Source organism: Ceratotherium simum, chromosome 23, assembly GCF_057802395.1.
Source record: "Ceratotherium simum simum isolate JZ-2026a chromosome 23, ASM5780239v1, whole genome shotgun sequence".
In the NCBI taxonomy this organism is placed as follows: domain Eukaryota; kingdom Metazoa; phylum Chordata; class Mammalia; order Perissodactyla; family Rhinocerotidae; genus Ceratotherium; species Ceratotherium simum.
The window spans coordinates 5,962,675-5,983,351 of NC_141922.1; the positions used below are offsets into that span (position 1 = coordinate 5,962,675).

General features: G+C 45.3%; 1 protein-coding gene across 1 annotated transcript in view; it reads left to right on the plus strand.

The window, feature by feature from the left end:
- The first annotated feature begins 369 nt into the window (after positions 1-369).
- FAM135B (family with sequence similarity 135 member B) overlaps positions 370-20,677 on the plus strand; it is a 168,159-nt gene continuing 147,851 nt past the window's right edge. Inside the window, exon 1 of the mRNA XM_087447415.1 lies at positions 370-515. Within this exon, the coding sequence (XP_087303541.1) occupies positions 406-515 (110 nt within the window). The 5' untranslated portion in view covers positions 370-405. The remainder of the gene's footprint in view (positions 516-20,677) is intronic.

A 20,677-nucleotide genomic window follows, 5' to 3' on the forward strand; every position in this document is an offset into this window, starting at 1 on the left:
GGCAAACCCCCTATGTGGGTCTTTGAGAAACACAAGTCTTCTGCAGCTGACAAGCCCTGCCGCCCACAGGTCCACACACACAGTCAACACAGTCCTGCCCCGTGTGAGCGCCCCGACCTCCCCAAGCGGACCCAGTCTCTCCACGGCGGGAGCCCCACACACTCCGTCACCGCCCCACACTCTCCACCCGCTCCTTGTGCACACCCTGCCCCGCTCAAGTCGGCTCAGTTGCCAGGCTGCAGAGAATCCAGTCACCAATCTATGCAGGCCCACACGTTGCCTGAGGGCTTGTTGTTGGGTGGGGCCAGTCTCTAGGGTGGGCTGCCTGCCCTGGCTGAGCTGGATTAGATCAGTGCTCTAGCAGGTGGGGAAGACCTGGGCTAGCAGGCCTCAGGGAGAACTCCAATGGAGTCTGTGTCAGCAAGCTCACACCAGGCCACAACAATGGCCGCCGCCAATGTCCCAGTCCCTGGAGAGGTCTCACCCCTCACCGAGATGCACTCAGGGCCTATTAGGTGAGTCTCTTGTCACCAAAGCACTGTACACCTTTCTTTCTGGTGACTTTAGGGTGCTTCCTGAAACGAGTGAGTTTGCGCGTGGGCCCTTTAAGAGCCAGTTTTAGTTTCTTTGTGAACCGGGTTTTCTGGGGGTGCTCCCCAGTGTTTTAGTAGCAGGCACTGTCAGATATTATGCCGCTGGTGTCGATTGTGCTGGGTCCACAAAATGCCCACAGCGGGGGCGCTCCCCGGCTCAGGACCCCGCACCTCCAGGGAGGGTGTGTACCTGTGAGCTGCTCCCGGCGGCCGTGACGCTGGCGGCTTGTGAAGGCGGCGTTTTTCCTCTCCAGAAGGGAGTCTCTGCCTCTTCCACCTCAGTTAGGATTGTCCGTTGTTGCAGGAGTTCCTCTCGTCCAGTTTTCAGTTCTGTTTCAGGGGTAATTTTTCCACGAGTAGTTGTAAATTGGCTGTGTCCACGGGAGGAGGTGAGTTCCGAGTCTGCTTACACCGCCATCTTGACTCATCTCCTCAGCTTGGTACTCTTCAAGGCTTTATATTTGTTGTCTCATTTAATTCTTAAAACAATCCCATGAAGTCAGGACTATGGTTTTGTCTCCATTGTGTAGGTGAAGGAACCAAGGGCCACAAAGGAGATGTGACTTGGAGATAGCACTACTGATCTGAGTTAAGGCTAGGCTTCATGGTATTGGATCAGATTGGAGGATCTGATTGGATCTGATTGGAGGATCTCTAAGGTTGTGTCCATTCTTATGAGTCTCTAATTCTCCCAGAACTGGTGTATCTGGGTCAGGTCCCAACTCGCCAACCCCTGGAGATGTGCAAGCACAGAGGATGGTGTAGACTGAGGGCTGCTACTTGGGTTTTCTGCAAAAGAAATTTAAAACTCTCAGGAGACTTCAAGAGGGCTGTTCATTGTAGGAACAACAGGCTGTCTCTTTCTGCAGCTACGGTCCTCACTGGTCACTATTCCTTTCACTTATTCTTTCTCGTGATCTTTCTGAAGCCTGGGTTTCCATGCTCTCTGCTCATGCAGAGATGACCTGTACGACTGTTAAGCCTCATTGTGTTAGCTTCTGATGTTGGGGCAAAGGATCCCAGACTTTCTATAAGCATTGTCGTCCCTTTTGTTCTTTCACTTCAAGACTAAGCCAATCATGGGCTTATGGATTGTTGCTGCCACAGGCAGTGATGGTTTATGTTCTGAAACGCTGAGCTCTGCTTCCACTCTTCCATGTAGAAAGCATCTGGGCCCACAATCTTGGTGGATTAGAACATGGTGTTAGTGGGATCCTGTTCTAAAAAGTCCCATCTTCCCGGTGAACAGCCAGCTCCTCTTGGAAAAGACATCTTTCTACAACAGACCTGCTTCACCTCCCGCCATTTATTCTGTCTTTTGCTCAACTAAGTATTCATTCATCCAACTAATCAATACTGATGTGCCAGGCAGGGTGCTAGATATCAGGGACCCAGAAGTGATGAATACCAGACCTTTCCCTTGAGCTGCTAAAGCCTTGTGATAGGAACAGACACACATTACTGGACAGTGTGATTGTGATGAACATATCTGCTATTTTGCTCATGCCAGGCTCTCTGCTGAGCACCTTACATGGTCTCACTTAATCTTCACAGAAACTGAGACAAGTCCTGTCCACACCCACTCTCTGGGATGGGGAAAATGAGGCTGTAGAGATCGTTCAAGGTGCTATAGGATCTCCTCTGAGGCAGAATCTAGTTTGCTCTTGGACAATTCAGGAAAGACTGAGGGTCATAGGTTGGGGTCTTCCCCAGTTTTGAAGTGTCAGATGTTTCAGCTTGAGGATTGGGTGGTTTGGCGTAGGGAGTGGCTCCAGGTAGAGGTGGATGGGAGGCTGAGTTAATATCACCAAGTCCTCAAATGCCTCACCAAAGGGGTTTCGATGAATGAATTCAGGGACACTGCATTGTTCAGCCAGGGATTCCCCTATGACTCTGGCAGCTGACTTGCAGTCAGCCTCCCACCCACTTTGTCCATTAGGAATTAGCCAAGATTTTGTACATTCACTAAGCACCTGCCTCTGCTACTGCTAGGAGCATCCTTTCCGTCTTCAATACCCTCCCCACTAACTCCTGCTCAAGTTTTTGTCTCTTCTCCAATGTCTCCTATCTCAGGAGACTTTCTGATGGCTTCGCCTGGGTCAAGAGCCTCCTCCGTGCTCTCCTTTGTTCTATCACTTATGGTAATTGCTGCCCCATTGTGCTGCAAGGGCCTGGCATCTGGGTCCCAACAATTCCTGTTTCCCAGGTTTCCCACTCAGGGCTGGCACAGAATGGAGCTCAGTTAAAGCTTGTTGATAAATAGATGATTTGGGTTGAAATATTTTGACCCTCCTCATCTATGTACTGAACAACAGAACAGTACTTATTGAGTTTCTACTGTGTAGTTGACACAGTTTTGGATGCCACTTTCATGGTTATGACCAAAGCAGAACAGTCCCTTCTCTCATGGAGCATCTGTCCAGTGGGAAAGACAATCATTAAACCTAAACTCCCTTTTCTAAGTAGATAATTCAGTTTGCAATGCACGCTATGATGTAAAATGCAGGCGGCCATAGGAAGCATGACAGGAGACATCTCATTTAGACTGAGGGCTCAGGAGAGGTCTCTTGGAGGCAGTAACATTTAAGAGGAGATCTGAAGGTTAATTAAAAAATAGCTAAGTTCAAGTGGGAGGAAGGAGGCCAAAGGAAGGACAAGTGGAAGGAATGAGGCCCGAGGCAGGAACAGCCTACTCCAGAAAATGAAGGCCATTGTGGCTGCTGGAAAGATGAGCTGGTGCCAGATTACATATGGCCTTGATGCTCTATAAAGGACTTTCCATTGTGTTGCACTGGGCAGCCTGCCTTTGAGAATTACAGGCAGCCACAAAGGATCAAACCTCAGAGTCATTCTTGACACTTCTCCTTCTCTCGTGACACTTCCTGCCCTTCTTATCCCTCAGGCAATGCCTTTGACCTACATTCACAAGATTCTCCAGACCCAGCTCCTCTTCTCACATCTTCACTGCTGCCAGCCCAATCCAAGCCAATGTCACCTCTCTTGGGCTGCCTGTCGCTGCCTCTACCCAGTCTCTCTGCTCCCTCCCTGTTCCCACCCTTCCCTCTATTGCCAGAGGTTCCTTTTAACATCTAAGCCAGGAAGAGTCACTTCTCTGCACAAAATTTCCTAATGACTCGACTCCTCATTTCACTCAGAACAGAAGCCCAAGTCCTTGCGATGGCCAATGAGGCCATTCCCAACACTCTGGCCACCCGAGACACCTTCCTCTTTCTCCAACATGATCCCCCTGGAGCCCTTGGGATATCTATCTGTATCTGGAACGTTTTTCCTGATATGTCAGTGGAGCACAGCTTCTCACCTACAATAAGTCTTTGCTCATATCACCTTCTCCAATCGCACTTGAAACCTGTAGCTTCCCCCAGTCAGGACTCTCTTTAACTCACATCTTCCAACATACCATGAAAAGAACTCATTTGTCATGTTTTTATTTATTTGATCCTCCTTCTAAAATGTAAGCTGTGCAAGGGCAGGGATTTTTATCTGTTCTCTTCACTGATGAATCTCTGCATTTAGGATGCTCCCTAACAGACAGTGAATACACAGTCACTCTTTGTTCAATAGACTGAATGAATAACATCAGGGAGAGACATAGTTCTATTGGCTTTTAAAAGATCCCTCTGGCTGTTAGGTGGGAACTCCCTGCCACTTGCCCAAATGAGAAACACACCCACTTCTTTTGCCCCCAACTGCTCTCCTTCCCTCCTTTCAAATAGAGGAGGGGTCTTGCTTCCATCTGAAGCCAGCTGAATAGGGATTAGGGATTATGACGATATCAAAGTAGCAGCTTGTGGAACAAGTGAACTGGAGGGAGAGGAGGTTATGGCCTGGGGGTGAATGCAGGAGTAAGTGATTTTGGGATGTTGAGTCATTTCTGTTATTACAAGGGCCAGAGTGTGACAGAGACATTTGTAGAGATGGAATGGAGGAGAGGAGGTCTCTAGAGATGAGGAACTCAGGGATCTTGGAGGGCCTGATAACCTAACTGAAACTAGGATAATGGCCATATTTGGATGAGAGGGGCATATGGTGGGTGAGCCGGCCATCCTAGTTTCCAGGAAGAGGTCAGTGGACAGCAGGGAAAGGATGGGAGGGGTGGGATGGCTAAATGGCACAGGCTCAAAGAGAAGGCTTAGACAAGAGGGTGGGACCTCCCATGGTCTGGAAGTGGCTGTGGAGAGAAAGAACCTGCTAATCCAGTGGGTCCGGATAAGAGAAAATAAGCCAACCAGAGCCTCCTGGCAGAGGGCTTTAGGGAGCCAGAGTCCTCAGGGAACACGGGATTTCAGTTCTGACCAGGAGATGCAGGGAATGTTTGAGGAGTTTGCTGATTATGAAATGAGAGTTCCAGGGAACACAGTGGGCAAGGTTGGGAGGTAGCAGAATGATCCTGGAGGCTCAGTCAAGGGCAAGGAAGGGCGGAACACTATGGGATGCTTGTGTGGTAGAAGATAACTGAGTAGGGTGGGAGTCTTTTAGTCTTTATACCTTAGTGGAGGCTGGCCCTGGCGCACTCATTTCACCATGCGTGCCGTGGCTCAGTGTGGGAGGTGGGGACAGTTCCTGCAGCTTTAGTTCAGCCATCCATGGCTGTAAACAGAAACCAGGGGTGGGAGGGAGTTAGCTCTGGAGCCTTTTACAGCCTTGAGGCCCTTCTAAGGTCCACTTGTGGCCTGGAAGTGGAGCTCTGTGTTTGAGAAGCTGAGGTCAGGGGTGTCCTTGCCTTTGGTGTGGCTGCTCATGGCAGTTGTAGTGAGAGTAGCAGTGGCTGGGAGAAGGGAACCAGCAAACGCATGCCACGAGTTTCTTCTTGCATGCACATCTCTAGAAACAGCAAACCCAGGGCTTCATGAGAGCCGGTTACCTCTTTGGACAGCTCTGGTGGTCAGAAAGGCTTGGTGAGTGAGGCACCTCCCTCTCCCTTCCAGCCCTCAGTCCTGGATTTCCCCTCTGACCTTCATCATGACACTTCAAGTCTTTGAAGCTGCAAGTGAAAGAGCCTCAGTTTCTTCAGCTACTCTTCATGGGTCAAGCTTTTAAAGGAAAAAAGTTTATGCCTACTTTAAGAATCAGTGCTTTTCTTTTTTTTTTTTTAATTGAGGTAACATTGGTTCATAACATTATATGAATTTCAGGTGTACATCATTATATTTCGACTTCTGTGTACACCTCATCATGTTCACCACCAAAAGTCTAGTTTCCATCTCTCACTGTACAGATGTCCTCCTTTACCCATTTTGTCCCCCACCATCCCTTCTGGTAACCACCAATCTTTTCTCTGTGTCTATACATTTGTTTGTTTATCTTCCACATTTGAGTGAAATCATATGGTATTTGCCTTTCTCCATCTATCTTATTTCACTTAGCATAGTACCCTCAAGGTCCATGTTGTTGCAAATGTCAAGATTTTATTTTTTTTATGGCTGAGTAGTATTCCATTGTGTATATGCACCACATCTTCTTTATCCACGCATCCATTGATGGGCACTTACATTGTTTCCAAGTCTTGGCTATTGTGAACAATGCTGCAATGAATGTAGAGGTGCATATATCTTTTCAAATTAGTGTTTTTGTGTTCTTCAGATAAACACCCAGAAGTGGAATAGCTGGATCATATGGTATTTCTATTTTTAATTTTTTGAGGAATCTCCATATGTTTTCCATAGTGGCTGCACCAGTTTACATTCCTACCAGCAGTGTACCAGGGTTCCTTTTTATCCACATCCTTTCCAACAGTTCTTATTTCTTGTCTTTTTAATAATAGTCATTTTGACAGGTGTGAAGTGATGTCTTCTTGTGGTTTTGATTTGCATTTCCCTAATAATTAGTGATGTTGAACATTTTTTCATGTGCCTGTTGGCCACCTGTATATCTTCTTTGGAAAAATGTCTTTTTAGATCCTCTCCCCTTTTTTTTCATCAGGCTGTTTTTTTGTTGTTGTTGTTGAGTTGTGTGAGTTCTTTATATATTTTGGATATTAATCCCTTATTGGATGTATGATCTGCAAAGTCAGTAGGTTGTCTTTTCATTTTGTTGATGGTTTCTTGGCTGTGAAGAATCAGTGCATTTCTATTGCAGCAAGGAACTTGAAAATGTGACTGGTCTATGAGCATATAGACTTTATTGTAGTCAGTTCTGAATCTTGTGCATGCACGGTTGTGGGCATGCATGGTTGCATCGGTATGTGTTTGTGGCCATGCAAGATTATGTGCACGTGTTTTGGATGTGCATGATTGCATGTACACATGTTTGTGGGCACACATGCGTGCTTGGACGAACAAGTGGACAAGCAGACATATCTGAACCCTGTCATGCAGGACTGGGAGCTCTGGACTTTGGGGGAGGGACCCTGGTTCTGTTGCTTTCTCATGTCCCTTCTCCCAAGTGATTCTTTAATTCTCCACCTCATTGTGCTAAAAGTGAAGTCTCTGCTGAGTGTCACAGTGTCCTGCTCAACCGCCCTCACAGCCATCCTCCTCTGTCCTGGGGGTCCACATGGCGGTGTTCTAGGAACAGATTGAATACCAAAGGCCCTTTAAAGTCACCTGAAGGGCTCTTTGTTACAAGCACAGTTTAAAACACCTTCCTCCTCCTCTGATCTGAAAGGAGGTTGTGCCTTTTGCTCCCTTGAAGCTGGCTGCACTGATTTAGAGGTCAGAGCAGGGATGAATATTCCTGCTGCCTCTGAGATGAAGAGGCTCTGGGACAGGTCCTGATTACTCGGTGGTATGAGAAGAGTCACTTCACTTCTCTGGCTCTCAGTTTCCCCATGTGTCACTCATGCCCAGATAAGTACATAGTGGGTGCTCTGGGGTTGATTCACAGCTCTGCCTCCCCCCAGCTGGAGAGCTGGTGTAATCCGTCTGAGCTCAGTCTCCGTTTTCTCTGTATCATGAGAAGACCTAGTTCATGGTGTTCTTGTCGGGATCAATAGGTGAAGAAACGTGGAGATCTTAGCACAGTGCTTGGCTCGTAGTAGGTGTTCCTAATGGTGATTCATGGCAGAGTTAAAGCACAGGCAAAGTGCTCTTCCCCTCTGCTGGCTTGAGAACACCAAGAACATCTTAAATAACTTTGTATCTTTGGCACAGTACATAGCGCGTAGTAAGAACTTTTTAAAGCTCCACTAGATGACAGAATAGGAGGATGTTTAATAAGCATTCCTCCTCTTTCCTTCTTGGAGAGGTGAATGTCCTCCCTGCAGAGAGAGCCTTGAATGCTGGATTACGAATTTATGTTTGTGCTTGTGGGACAGGAAGGGGGCGATCACAGGAGACATGCACCCCATTATGTTTGAGGGCAGCGGAGAGGTGCTAGAAGAGGCTTGTAGTAGGGCGACACCTTCAGGGGGTTGTTGCAGTGGTCCAAATCTTCATTCATTCATTCAACTTATCAAACTCCTTTTCTCCCATTTTTTTTTTAAATCATAGCAAAATACACATAACAAAAAATGTACCATTATAACCATTTTTAAGTGTACTATTCTGTGGCTTTAAGTACCTTCACATTATCATGCAACCATCACCATCATCCATCTCCAGAACTTTCTCGTCTTTCCCAAGATGAGAACTTACTCATAAAACTCCATACTCATTAAACAATAATAAACAATAAACAATAAACAACAATAAACAATAAACTCCCCATCTCCCTCCCCCAGCCCCTGGTGACCACCATCCTACCTTCTGTCTCTATGAACTTGACTACTCTAGGAACCTCATATAGATGGAATCATGAAATATTTGTTCTTTTATGACTGGCTTATTTCACTTAGCATGTCTTCAAGGTTCATCTGTGTTGTAGCATGTGTCAGAATTTCCTTTCTTTTTTAAGGCCAAATAATATTCCATTGTATGTATGTACCATATTTCATTTATCCATCCATCCATTGATGGGCACTTGAGTTGCTTGTGCTTTTTGGCTATTGTGAATAGTGCTGCCATGAATATGGGTGTGCAAATATCTGTTTGAGCCCCTGCTTTCACTTCTTTTGGGCACACACCCAGTACCAGACACATTTTGAGCACTTTGTGTCAGGTTCTCTCATAGGTGTTGAGACTAGAGGGAGTATTTAGACAGTGAGAAAGGGTTCCTCTCCCTGGGAACGTGCTCGACCTTGTGGGACTGAGAGCAAAGCACACACATGTAACACAGGGAGACAGGACTGCATTTGGAGAATATGGAGAGACCAAGGGGTCCTAAAAGAAGGCGTGGCCCTTTATGGTTGTCAAGAAAGCGAACCTTGAACCAACCCGTGGGGGGTGAGTGGATATAAAAAGGCACAGTGACATTTGGGTAGAGGGACCTTTATGGGCATGGGGGCTAGAACATTCTAGGGTGTGGGAGGCATGCAGGAGATGAGGTGGGGATGCATGGGGAAGAGCTGGCTCACAAGGAGTCCTGTGTACCAGAGAGAGACTTGGATGCCACCCGGTCAGGAGGGTCTCTAAAGCAGGACAGCATTGTGGTCAGGCACTCAATGTATAGATAAGGAGTAATGAGTGGGGGCTTGGATCCTGGAGTCAGGCCACCCTGGGTTTGCTTACTAGCTGTGTGACCAGGACACATCACCCACTCTCAGTGTCCTATTTGTGGGTGACAATATGGATATAAACATGGACTTGGGAATATGGATCAGATGGAGACTGTAGTATCTTCGTGGACAGAGCTCTTGCGAAGATTGAGACATTAAGTAAGATGCTTGCCACGGAGCTGGAGCGTAGGTAAGTGCTCAGTGAATGTCGCCTGTCCTGCTGTCTTTCCCTTTGTATTATGGACATTGTTCCTGTAATGTTGTTATTTTAAAAGGAGCTCTCTGGCGGTGGCAGTGTGGAGGGTGAATTAGGTGGTGCTGCCTGCACCAGGGTGCACAGATGCTCTGGATATATGTGCTAGACCATGCCCTTGCCGTCCCAGACCACCTTGTGACCTGCTCTCCATGGGCAGCTGACCAAGGCCTCTGGGAAGGGCTGCAGTCCTGCCAGACAGTGAGAAGGGAGTTCTTACAGCTTCCCGTCCATCCCAGAATGACGAGTTCAGCCAGCTCCCAGGGATCATGGGTTAGATGTGAGGAAATCAAATGGAGGAGCATTGCTAACTGCAGGCTGGACTGGACAGTGGTGGGGACAAGGCAGTCTCTCGCCCCTCTCCTCCCCTGGGTCAGGCCACCTCTCAATCCTGCTGGACAGGAAGCAATGGGCCTCCTCTCTTTGGAGGCCTGCCCTGCCCAGGGCACCCAGGTGGCCTCACCAAGGGTTCTGGGGTGGGAGGTGTGAATGGGGGAGACCCTCCGTAACAAAGAGCGGAGAGGGATTGCCTTTAGATTTTTTAGTGCTTTAACTATATGACACTGCAGCTCTCAGTTGATGGAATGTTCTCATCACCTTTTAAATGCAGTCCGTGACCCTGTTTTGTCAAAGGTCACTGCAGTCTCCTAGTCTCCACAATGCATTCTCCATTTTCTTGATATTCTGGAAGTATGGTAGAGTGTTGGGTGTCACCGTTCCTGACTCTGATCCGTCCCTGACCGGCCAGCTTCAGGGTAACAAAGAGGGAAACTAGGGGGAGGGGGAAGTGGTCTGCATCATTTATGTTTAAAATATATGTTGAGTTAGTTTTTTAAACATGATATAATTGGCTTAACAAATTTGAATCAATACCACATAGCAATAGTATATAGTCATATGTACTATCATAGTATGTATCATAGTAAAATCATAGTATGGTTGTTTGGGGTTTTAAAAATATGCACGTCGCACAACTCCTTTAATTTACATAAGGAAACAGAAGAAGGTGGAGGGGGAGCTGGGTGAGCAAGCTGTGAAGTCATCTTAAATACCAAGTGCAGCTCATTTGTCACCTCGCCTCTGTTGAGTCTTTGGTGCTGAGCCACCAAAGTCCCAGTGTCTCCTTTCTTTAGTAATCAGCTACATTACACAGGTAATCGCCTGTGCTGGGTGATTGGCAGGGTGCTCACCTGATTTCATTGACTTGTGACAATGGCTCTGTGAGGGGACATTTTCCTCATGAGGCCCAATTTGTAGACTACAAAACTGGGCTGAGAAGACCACTCTGGACTGTACATCCTGTCCAGTGCTTTGTGGGGAACTTCCTGAGGTCTGTACTACATTTAAGGATTTATCGTTTTGTACAAAAACACATATTTATTTACGTAAGTCAGAAAATGCAGAATAACAAAAATTGTATTCCTCAAAATCACAACTAAACTTTTAGAAAATTTACAGACTTCTCTGTGTGGAAAAAAGGAAAAAATATACACAGACACACACACATACATATATATATATATATACACACACACATATATATATATATACACTAATGTGAACATTTTAAACAAAACAAGATTATATTGTATACATTGAACACATTTTTTCTGATTATTTACTAACAGTTGAATGAATGAATATTTTCTAAGGGGATCCACAGCCATTTGCCACCAGCGAAAGTCTGGGTGACGTGAAAATGCAAAGCTATTTCCCGAGCAACATGGCCGGAGTGGGGTGGAGGTCAGAATGAAGAAATCAGTGGTCAGATTCTGGCCACTAGAGTAGGCTCAGGACTGAGTTATTCACTCATTCTCCAAATAACCAGGTTGGAGAAGTAGTCTGTAGAGATCAATAAGGCACAAGTTCTTCTGGAAAGGAGCTCACAGTCAGGGTCTTGGGTTAAGCAGATAAAACCCATGTATTGATTGTTTCCTAATCCATGCTTTGAGGACTGCTGGGTGCCAGGCATTGTGCTGGGATTTTGAACTGAGACAGGAAAGGGGCATGCTGTGGTTCTTGCCCTCAAAGTCCTCCATCCAGTTGGGTAAAGGCTGCCTGGAAAGCAAGTTATGGCAAAGCAGTGTCATCACTGTAACGGTGGAGAGACCCGGGCACTTAGAGAACAGAGGATGGGCGAGGGGCGGTGCCTACTCTGCAGGTGGCAGGCCTTTGAGTTGAGTCCTAACAAATAAGGACAATTCAGGAGATATTTGAGGCTGGTGTCTCAAGGAGGGGGTTTGGCCCCTGCAAATGTGTGGAAGTGTGGAAGAGCACAAGACATTCATAAAACTCCAACACGTGGTACCAGGAGCAGAGGCAGATGCCTTGGTACGAAGCACGCCCTCGAGATGATGTCAGGAGAGGATGAGAGATCTGATGCAGACAACTTGGTAAAAGGCAGATCCTGTGCAGAGGAAACGGGTCTAAGGCTTAGCCACCCTGGGACAGGTGTTGGAGGGAATTGCGTAGATGGTCTTTGTTGCATGAATTGGTTTTGAGGCTGATCCAGAAGGTCCCTGACTGGATGTTCTTTTATCTCTTCATAGGTCACTGAGTCCCATATCTCCTTTGATTCAATAACATTCTACAATGTTATTTTTTTTTCTTGAAGTATTTTAAGGTTTGTTGAAAGTCTATCATTCTAAAATAGAAGATATATATATATTTTTTCCAAATCCCAACTGTACAGTTCTCCGATATGGGGGATGGTGAGGCGAGAGCAGCATCCTGTCACCTCTCACTGGGCACAAAGCACCCAACCCTGTTTGTTCAAGGTCATCTCACCCCCACCATCTCCCTGAAGACACATCACGCAGACGTCCAGGACACACTGCCGACCCTTTGGTTTTGGTGTAGTTCAACTACGTGTAAGGCTTCTCCTTTGTTCTCCGGTGTGTCAGGAGTCCGGTTAAATTGGTTTGGAGTTCAGTGGGCTCCTGCATCCTCTTGGGTTTACGGTACCCAGTGTTCACTCTTGTCTCTTCCTCACCCCGTGATAGACCACACACACCTGCTCTTCACCGCAGGTCCTCACCTGTCAGGGCTAATGGCATCGTAACCCATCCTGTTGCCTGAATTCAGGCAAGACAGGTGGTGAAGAGGAAGAGTGTGCCCTTTGCAACCAGAGCTGGGTCCAATCTCACTTCTACCGTGTCACAGGTGGCCTTGTTTTACCTTGACTTTCAGGTTCATCTTCTGTAAATTGGGATGTGGCATCTTAACAGTAGGACCGGGAGGGTTGATGATATAATTTATGTGACAGTGTCCTTACAGGTGCCTGGCACTTAGTGGGTGCTCACTGACGCCACTCCATCGACCCCTGATGCTGCCCCCAACACAAACACTCATTGTTCCCTGAGCTAGCCAGGCTCTTCTGCCTTCCACACCTTTGCTGATCTCTTTACCTGGGATGGGAGGTAGATGACTCTCTTTTTGTCATATACAAGTTTCTTTCTGAACTCCTACTTTCCTTTAAAACCTAGTTCAAATATCCCTGGTTTCTTGAGAGGCAGGATAAAGGAATGAATTGTAACAAATGCAAACATTTTTTTCTTCACCAAAGAGAAAGCCCTCTATGAGCTACTGGAAATGGCAGCATCATTCAAAAGCTGGAAGCAGAGAGAATTGTGAGCCATGAAAATTGGTTCACAGAGCAGCAGGTATCCACATGGACCTCTGGACCCAGGCTCTTGGGTTGATCTTGGACTAAAGCAGTGGGGGGGTCCTCGGGCTCCAGAGGTTGTGGGGTCCTGAGCCTTGGACTCAGAGCCAGGCATCCCAAGTGCAAATATGAGCTTTTTTATACCTCCCACTGAGAGTTTCCTCAATCAGAAGACCAGGATGACACTCTTAGTGGCACTTTTCCTTTCACATTTTCTTGCAAATAAGCATGGAAACATGGCTCACAGCCTCACTTGGAAATTGCAGGCTTCTTTAGAGCACTGCAGATGGATCCCGGGCAGCTTGGAACAGGACTTTAGTTCTTGTTTCAGAACATAAGTGGTTCAATCTCCTCACTTTGAAAATCTAGACAGAGGGGCCTAGAGACGTGAGGTGACTTGCCTAAGGTCACATGCAAGTCGTGGCAGCCGTGGTTCTAGGACCTTTTGACACATTGCCTGGAGGCTTTCCTTTCCCTGAGGAATAGCGACATACCAGGGACCCTGTACCTGCTGGAGACCATCTCAGATTCTCATGGGTCCCTGCCCAAATTCTGCTGGATTTCTTTACCCCAACTTCAACTCAGCCTGCTGTAAAGAAGTGGAAACCAAACCCAGGGCTTTGGGAATACAATAGGTCACTCAAGAGTAAAGACTTTTTTCCAAGTCTCCACTAATTTGTGATCAGTGTGAGGTTACTAAAGGTTGATTGTGTCGTGCTTAATTTTGGAAGGCCTTCCCGTAGTGAAGTTATGTGATTCAAAGGGTCTGGCAAGCCTTGGTTTTAAATCCCAGCTCCACTGCTTCTGTGCTGCGTGACCTTGGGAAAGTCAGTCAACCTCTCTGAACCTCCTTCCTCATCTGTAATTTGGGATAATGCCTATTTTAAATCTGCTTTTAAAAAGAAATGGAACTGTTTTCTGTCAGACTGAAGATAATAGAGCTATTTTACTTCTTGAAAACTTAAGTCATGAAATAAACTATTTGGGATTTGCACATTATTGATTAAAATGCCCCAAAGACCCTCAATTAGTACCTTGTATGCCTGAGTCAGATGAAAAAATGCACATCGAAGGGGCCAAACTGTTTTTCTTTTTTCAAATAATACATTTATGATTTCAGTCCTTCATTACTCAGTACTTTATGTTGTGGGGACTCCGTGTTAAGTCAGAAAACATTTCCTAGCACCTACTATGCATGGCATGCCAAGGACACAGGAATGAAAATGACAGATTTATTGAGAGAGGCTGACAGCTTACTCTGGAGATGATTGATTGCCTGAAACTTGGGAGCTTCCAGAATATCAGTCCTGCTAAGAAAAAGTGATGTAGGGAGATAATGCAAGAACATGGGCTGTGAGGATGGACAGAGCTGCTCTGAATCCCCGCTCGGCTAATTGTTAGCCATGGAGCATTGGGAAAGCCACTTAACCTCTGTGACCCTGTTTCCTTCATTAGTATCTGGAGATGACCATACTTAGGTGCCTCACTGAAGCCTAGAGATAAGGTGTCCCCTGGACTGAACAGTGGCGTATGGAAGGATTCAGGGCTGGTAGCTAGAAGCTGTACTAATTTCATTTGGAAAGGGCAGTGCCTTGGAGCAGGAAAGGCATTGAGATCACTGTCATGCAGTGAGCGTTTGTGTGCCTGCCGTGGGCCTGTGGATTCAGAGGTGCCTGCAGCTCCCCAGGCTCTGTCCTTGCAGATGCTGGGGGAGTGTTTGCTTTGCCTGGTACTCAAGGGCAAGGAGACCCAGGGAAGTGGTGGATTGCTATCCGCCAAAGATTGACATTGCCCTGAACCTCATAAACCTCCAGCCCACAGCCAGAGCTCTGAACTCACAGCACCTTGATTACAGGTTAAGGCAGAGACTTAAGAAAAGGCAACTGATAGTAAAAATGAGCAGCTGGTGCCTGGCTGCAAAAACAAGAGTATATGCCCCGGTTTTATACTCTGAGAAATATGTGTGTGTGTGTGTGTCTGTTTTGTGTGTGTGTTTTTGGAGGTGGGGAAGAGAAAAGAAAATGAGAGACCTGGGAGAGATTGATTAGGGACAGATTAAGCAAACACAAGCCCATCAAAGAGTGGGCTATGTACAGACCCTGGCGAGGGGCGTGCTCAGACTCAAGCTAGCATTCCTGGGTTCAGTTTAGCATCGTTTTTTAAGCAGCCTCTGAATTCTCTTATACATTTGGGAATTTTTCCCTTGCTTCCTTCTGTTCAATTCACTTAACATTTAGATAGTGTCATCTATCTGTTAAACTTCCTGACCCAGGTCTTCTTACGCTGAGCCCAGGGCTTTCTCAGACACGATCACAATGTTTGTATTAATATTAACAACTGTGACCAGAGCACAGAGGATTTGCCAAGCATGGTGCCGTGTTCCTCATATCCGCTGCCTCCTAGGAGCCTCACGGCCAACCTGTGAGACGAACCTACTGCTTGCCCATGTCCTTCTGGCCCCGGAGTCCTTGCTCTCTACCCTGCTCCTCACGTCAGCTGGAGAGGAGTTCTGCAAGGACAATTGGCCTCATATAATGATATCTTGGTTAAAAACACCCTCCCCCACTGTAATACAGAGCACATCTCTTAGTCAAACGGAGCTCAGGGACTTTGTTGTTGTTCTGTCTGAACAGTTTTGCAGAAATAAAGATTTGATTGATGAAGAAAGGAAATTTTTCCACAGACAAGGAAATCCCTTAAAATCTGCAGAATGGCTTCCTGCTCCTGGTGGTTTTCATATCAAAAGGCGATTAAGAGACATAGCGCGGCTAGGGCAGAGGGAGGAAAATTAACCAGAGTGGTGACAGTTTCTTCTTCAAAGAGATACATTCTGATGGAAGGGGCTGGAAATTGGTCAGGAATTCTTCCTCTGAGAGAAGTTGGCAAGTGTGTCTGCCTATCTATCTATCTATCTATCTATCTATCTATCTATCTATCTATCTATCTACCTACCTACCTACCTGTCTATCATCTACCTATCTTTGTCTATATATCAATCATCTATCTTGCTGCTTTTTTTATTCAAGGTTTAGTGGCTTGCTTTACGTGTCCTTATAGCCCATGCATGAAATATGACTCGTACTAGATTACTGGTGGTTTTTTTTCAGAAAGGAGGTAAGATAGAAGGTGACATCATCCAAAATGACATTTGAGGCATCTTGTATTTTCTGAGTACACACAGTGTGTAGACCCCTTTCATATATTATTTCCTTACCCCAGACTTAACAGATGGGTGTTGATATCCTTCTTTGACAGATGAAGAAACTGAGGCTCAGAGAGGTGAAATGATTTTCCTAATGTTACACACCTGGTTGGTGGCAGAGCCAGGATTCAAACCCAGATTTGACTCCAAAGACCATACCTCCCCAGTGTAGCACAATGCCTTCCATGTAGACTTTCTTTACTAGAATAATAATGGTAATAACTATATTAATCCAGCTAATGATTATTGAAGACTTACTACAGAGTGTGCTAAACATTTTTTACGTCACTCTCACTCAACCCTATGAGTTGGGTCTAATTGTTTACCCATATGTTACAAAGAAGGAAATGGTAGCTCAGAGAGGTTAAGTAATTTCCCTAAGGTCACACAGCTGAGAGGTGATGAATCTGGGACTTCAACCAAGCTTTGTTTAGTTTTACAGTTGGTGCCTTTAACTGCTATACTTAATTCTCTGGTGGAGGGTGGCTTGGGCCATCTGTTTATGTAGTAGTAAATATTTGGGAAAGTAATATCTATTTGTAGTTCTTCATTCCCCATCCTGTACGCCAGCCAAACTCAGTTTCCCACTGTCCCCACACACACTCTTCAGGAACCACCCCTCTGCATTTTCCAAAGCTATTCTTCTATCTTGAATGTTGTTCCTCCTTCCCAGCATGTCCAAGATCTACCCATTCTTCAAGGGTCAGCCAAGATGCCATGTAAGCTTCATTGGTACTAACTTACACTTGTAAAATGGGTCAAACCTTGAATAAATCAGGTGAACTCATGCATAGCAATAGGCAACTTGCACAAAATTCCATTACAGAGCATCTGTGTCTACCAGGATCTCAATCATGCTCTGGGTCAAAGCCTGCACTCTAATACTGGAGAAGTACACTGTGATTCTCTGGGGAACGTTGATCTACTGAACACAGCTCCAACCTTGTTCCCCTGAGACCAGCATTACAATAAGGCTCTGCTGAAATGGGTGATGTCAAAGATATCACTTTCTGGTCCAGTCACTCTGCTGTCTTCACTGGCCTGGAACTCTTGGCTCACACCCCTGTTTCATGACATGTGAAGTCTCTCCTTCATGCTCTACTCTCTTTTAGGGACCAGTTTTAATTACTTCTGGCTTGATCAGACCCCTCTCTCCTACTGAAGGCAACATCTTCCCACTCTGAACTCATCTTGCCTTTTATCTCCTCCTTTTGGAAACTCTGGGAGCCTCCTCATGATTATAATTATTCTTTGTGAAATGGCTTTCTTCTCTGCTAGACTGTAAGTTCCTTGAGGGCAGGGACTGTTTCATCATTCATCTCTGTGTCCTTGGCCCCTGTCTTTGAGCCTTGTACATAGCATTGGTAAATTTACAGTTGGCCATAACCCAGTAGCAAGAATGTGAATGACACAGACACACAGCTTGCAATGGCTTTTACCATTGTTTTCATTGGCATGGCTTTTTAATGTTTGGGCTCCTCATGCTATTAGGAGTCATCACTGTGCCCCAGTTATATTTGCTGGTGGCCAGTATGTATGAGTTGACCCCACTCTGAAGAATATTTTTATATCTTTGGAGTTTCATAGCCATGAGCTTGCATCCCAATTTTCTTATAAGCTATAAGTTTATGAGTAAGATACATTTTTTTTTTCCTTGAGCTTCAGGTTCCTCCTGGGAATAGTGGAGGAGATAATGACCATCTTTTATGACTATTGTCCTGGTAGAATGTGGCAATACATGTAAAACACTCCATATGGTGCCTGACTTAAGGTTGGCTTGCAAGAACGCTGGCTTCCTTTCTTCTTACTCAGATATTGTGGTTGTTATTATCAATATTTATGGAGTATCCAAAAGCAACAATAAGATAGTATCCATTTACTTGTAGAAGTCTTTTCTTATCACTTAATATCAATATATACCCTATAATTAAATTATGTCCAAGCATATTGATGCAATGAATTGGACGGTGGACCAAAATGAGCAGTCCTATGATCTAGTGTGGACTCTGAAAACCAGCTTGGTGGCCTTCAAGATCTTGTTCCCTCTTTCTGTGTCTACATCCCATTAGCAACACCAGAATAAGCCATAATTATAATAATAATTTCAACGATCGTTTTAAAAGGAATTGGTGCTTATGATGTCTCATGCACTGTGCCAGGCGCTCTATGTGCAGTATCTCATTTGTTCCTCACAACAATTGATTTTTAAGATGGGAAATCCAGTGCTCAGAGAGGTACAATGAATTGCTCAGGGTCATGCACCACTAGGAAGTGGCAGAAGCAGCATTTAACACCTGGTCTGTTCCAGGTGAAAGCCAGAGCTCCTGGGTTCCACCACGTGTTTTCCTTCCTTGCCTTTGTTCCATCTGCTTGAGAGACCTGTGTGTTGTGTTTGCTTCCCAGTCCTGTCCCCACCTCCGACTGCTTGGAACTGGTTGCTGGATCTGGTCTTGCCAATTAGAAGAATTCTCTCTGAAGAGACCCCTGTCACAGTGTGATATTGCACAGCAGATTTTCAGTCTGAGGTTTTAAATTACCCATGTCATTTCAAGCTGTGCGAGGAGCTTGAAAGCCTGCTTCCACCCAACCTCATTTAATCAAGCAACACAAATGTGAAGAAAATCAAATGCTACCTCCAATCAAAAGGGATGGGAGCTGACGCCTGTTGAGCATGCACTGTGTGTCAGGCATCTTGTGATGAAATCCTGTTCCATACTGACTCTCGAGAAGGAGCCTTCATTGTACCTGCGAGTGGTACTTTTCTGGGTGACATGGAGACTTTTCTGAGAACAACATTGACACATGGCCACTCATGCAATATTAGAAGCCCATCTGGGCTGACTCATTTTATTTGTTTATTTATTTATTTTATTTATTTATTTTTTTTGTGAGGAAGATCAGCCCTGAGCTAACATCCATGCTAATCCTCCTCTTTTTGCTGAGGAAGACCGACCCCGAGCTAACATCTATTGCCAATCCTCCTCCTTTTATATTTTTTTCCCCAAAGCCCCAGTAGATAGTTGTATGTCATAGTTGCACATCCTTCTAGTTGCTGTATGTGGGACGCAGCCTCAGCATGGCCGGAGAAGCGGTGTGTCGGTGCGTGCCCGGGATCCGAACCCGGGCCGCCAGTAGCGGAGCGTGCGCACTTAACCGCTAAGCCACGGGGCCAGCCCTGACACATTTTAATATATGTGCTGCTGAGGCAAGCACCTGGGTTGACCATTAGGTGGGAACAACAGGTCCCCCAGCTAGTGTGAATAAAAACAGCAGAGGGAGATGCAGGGACGAGGAGGAACCTTTCAGTGTTCCAGCAGCTCGGCGACCTCATTTCTTATATATAGCGTCTCCAATTAGGCTACATGTGTTAACGATTTGATTTCCTTGAGGGGCCTGCTTTTGCAAGTAAAGTGGTTTGTTTATGAACATATTGGGATTGATATGTAAAAATAACAATAGCAATAATAATACTCATCATTTATTGAATCTGAGTGTTGCTCTGCACATTGATTTTGATTTCTATCTATATCAACTCTAGAAGGTAACTGATATCCCATTTGCAAATGAAAAAACAGTTCAGAGAATTTAAATGATCTTAAATTGCCACAAAAACTATCATTGTTGTTATTGCTGCTGTAGTTTTGTTTTGGTTTTTAATGTGAATGAGAAGAGGGGAAAAATGAGGGAAGAGTTATAGCCATTTTGTCCTGACTTCCAAGTCTATATTCAAAGGGCACACATTTTGTAAATGACATTCTTCCCTCCAGCTTGTAGGAGAATTATCCCGGGAGCCTAATTAGTATAACGTTATTCAATGAGGTGTCCCTGAGCAATAAAACATATTTTTCCTGAAGGTTCAATGGTTTGAGTCCCACCCAACCAACAGTGACTTTCTCAGAATTGTTCCAAGTTGCCTGTTTATTTTCTCTGTCTGGGTTTCAGATTTCCTTTGGTTAAAAGAATAGAGTGCTGGTGGTAATGAGAGGAGGGGGGAGCAGAGGTGTGCTAGGAAATATTTAAAACTGGCTCTTAAAAAAGAGATGTGTAATATTTGTTGATTTCCATGATCATGGCAAATAACATGAAGTTACTCACTATTGACACACCACTGCATGGTAGGAGGAACGCCACTTAAAAATGCAATAACTCTGTACTTGGGTTTCTGCAGACATTTGATTTAAAAAGAATTTAATTGAAAAAATATTAAGTGCCTGCGACTCAGTTCTTCCATTATGAGAGAGAGAGAGTGCTCTAGATATGTGCAGAAGGATACTGGAGGTCTGGCTCAGTACCAATCTATACATTTGTGTGAGGAAACTACCCAAGACTGAGGGGATTTTGAAAAATCTTATTTCTTTTACCTGTAAGTGGGAATGGTAATACACAATTCATAGAATTTTCATGAAAATTTAAT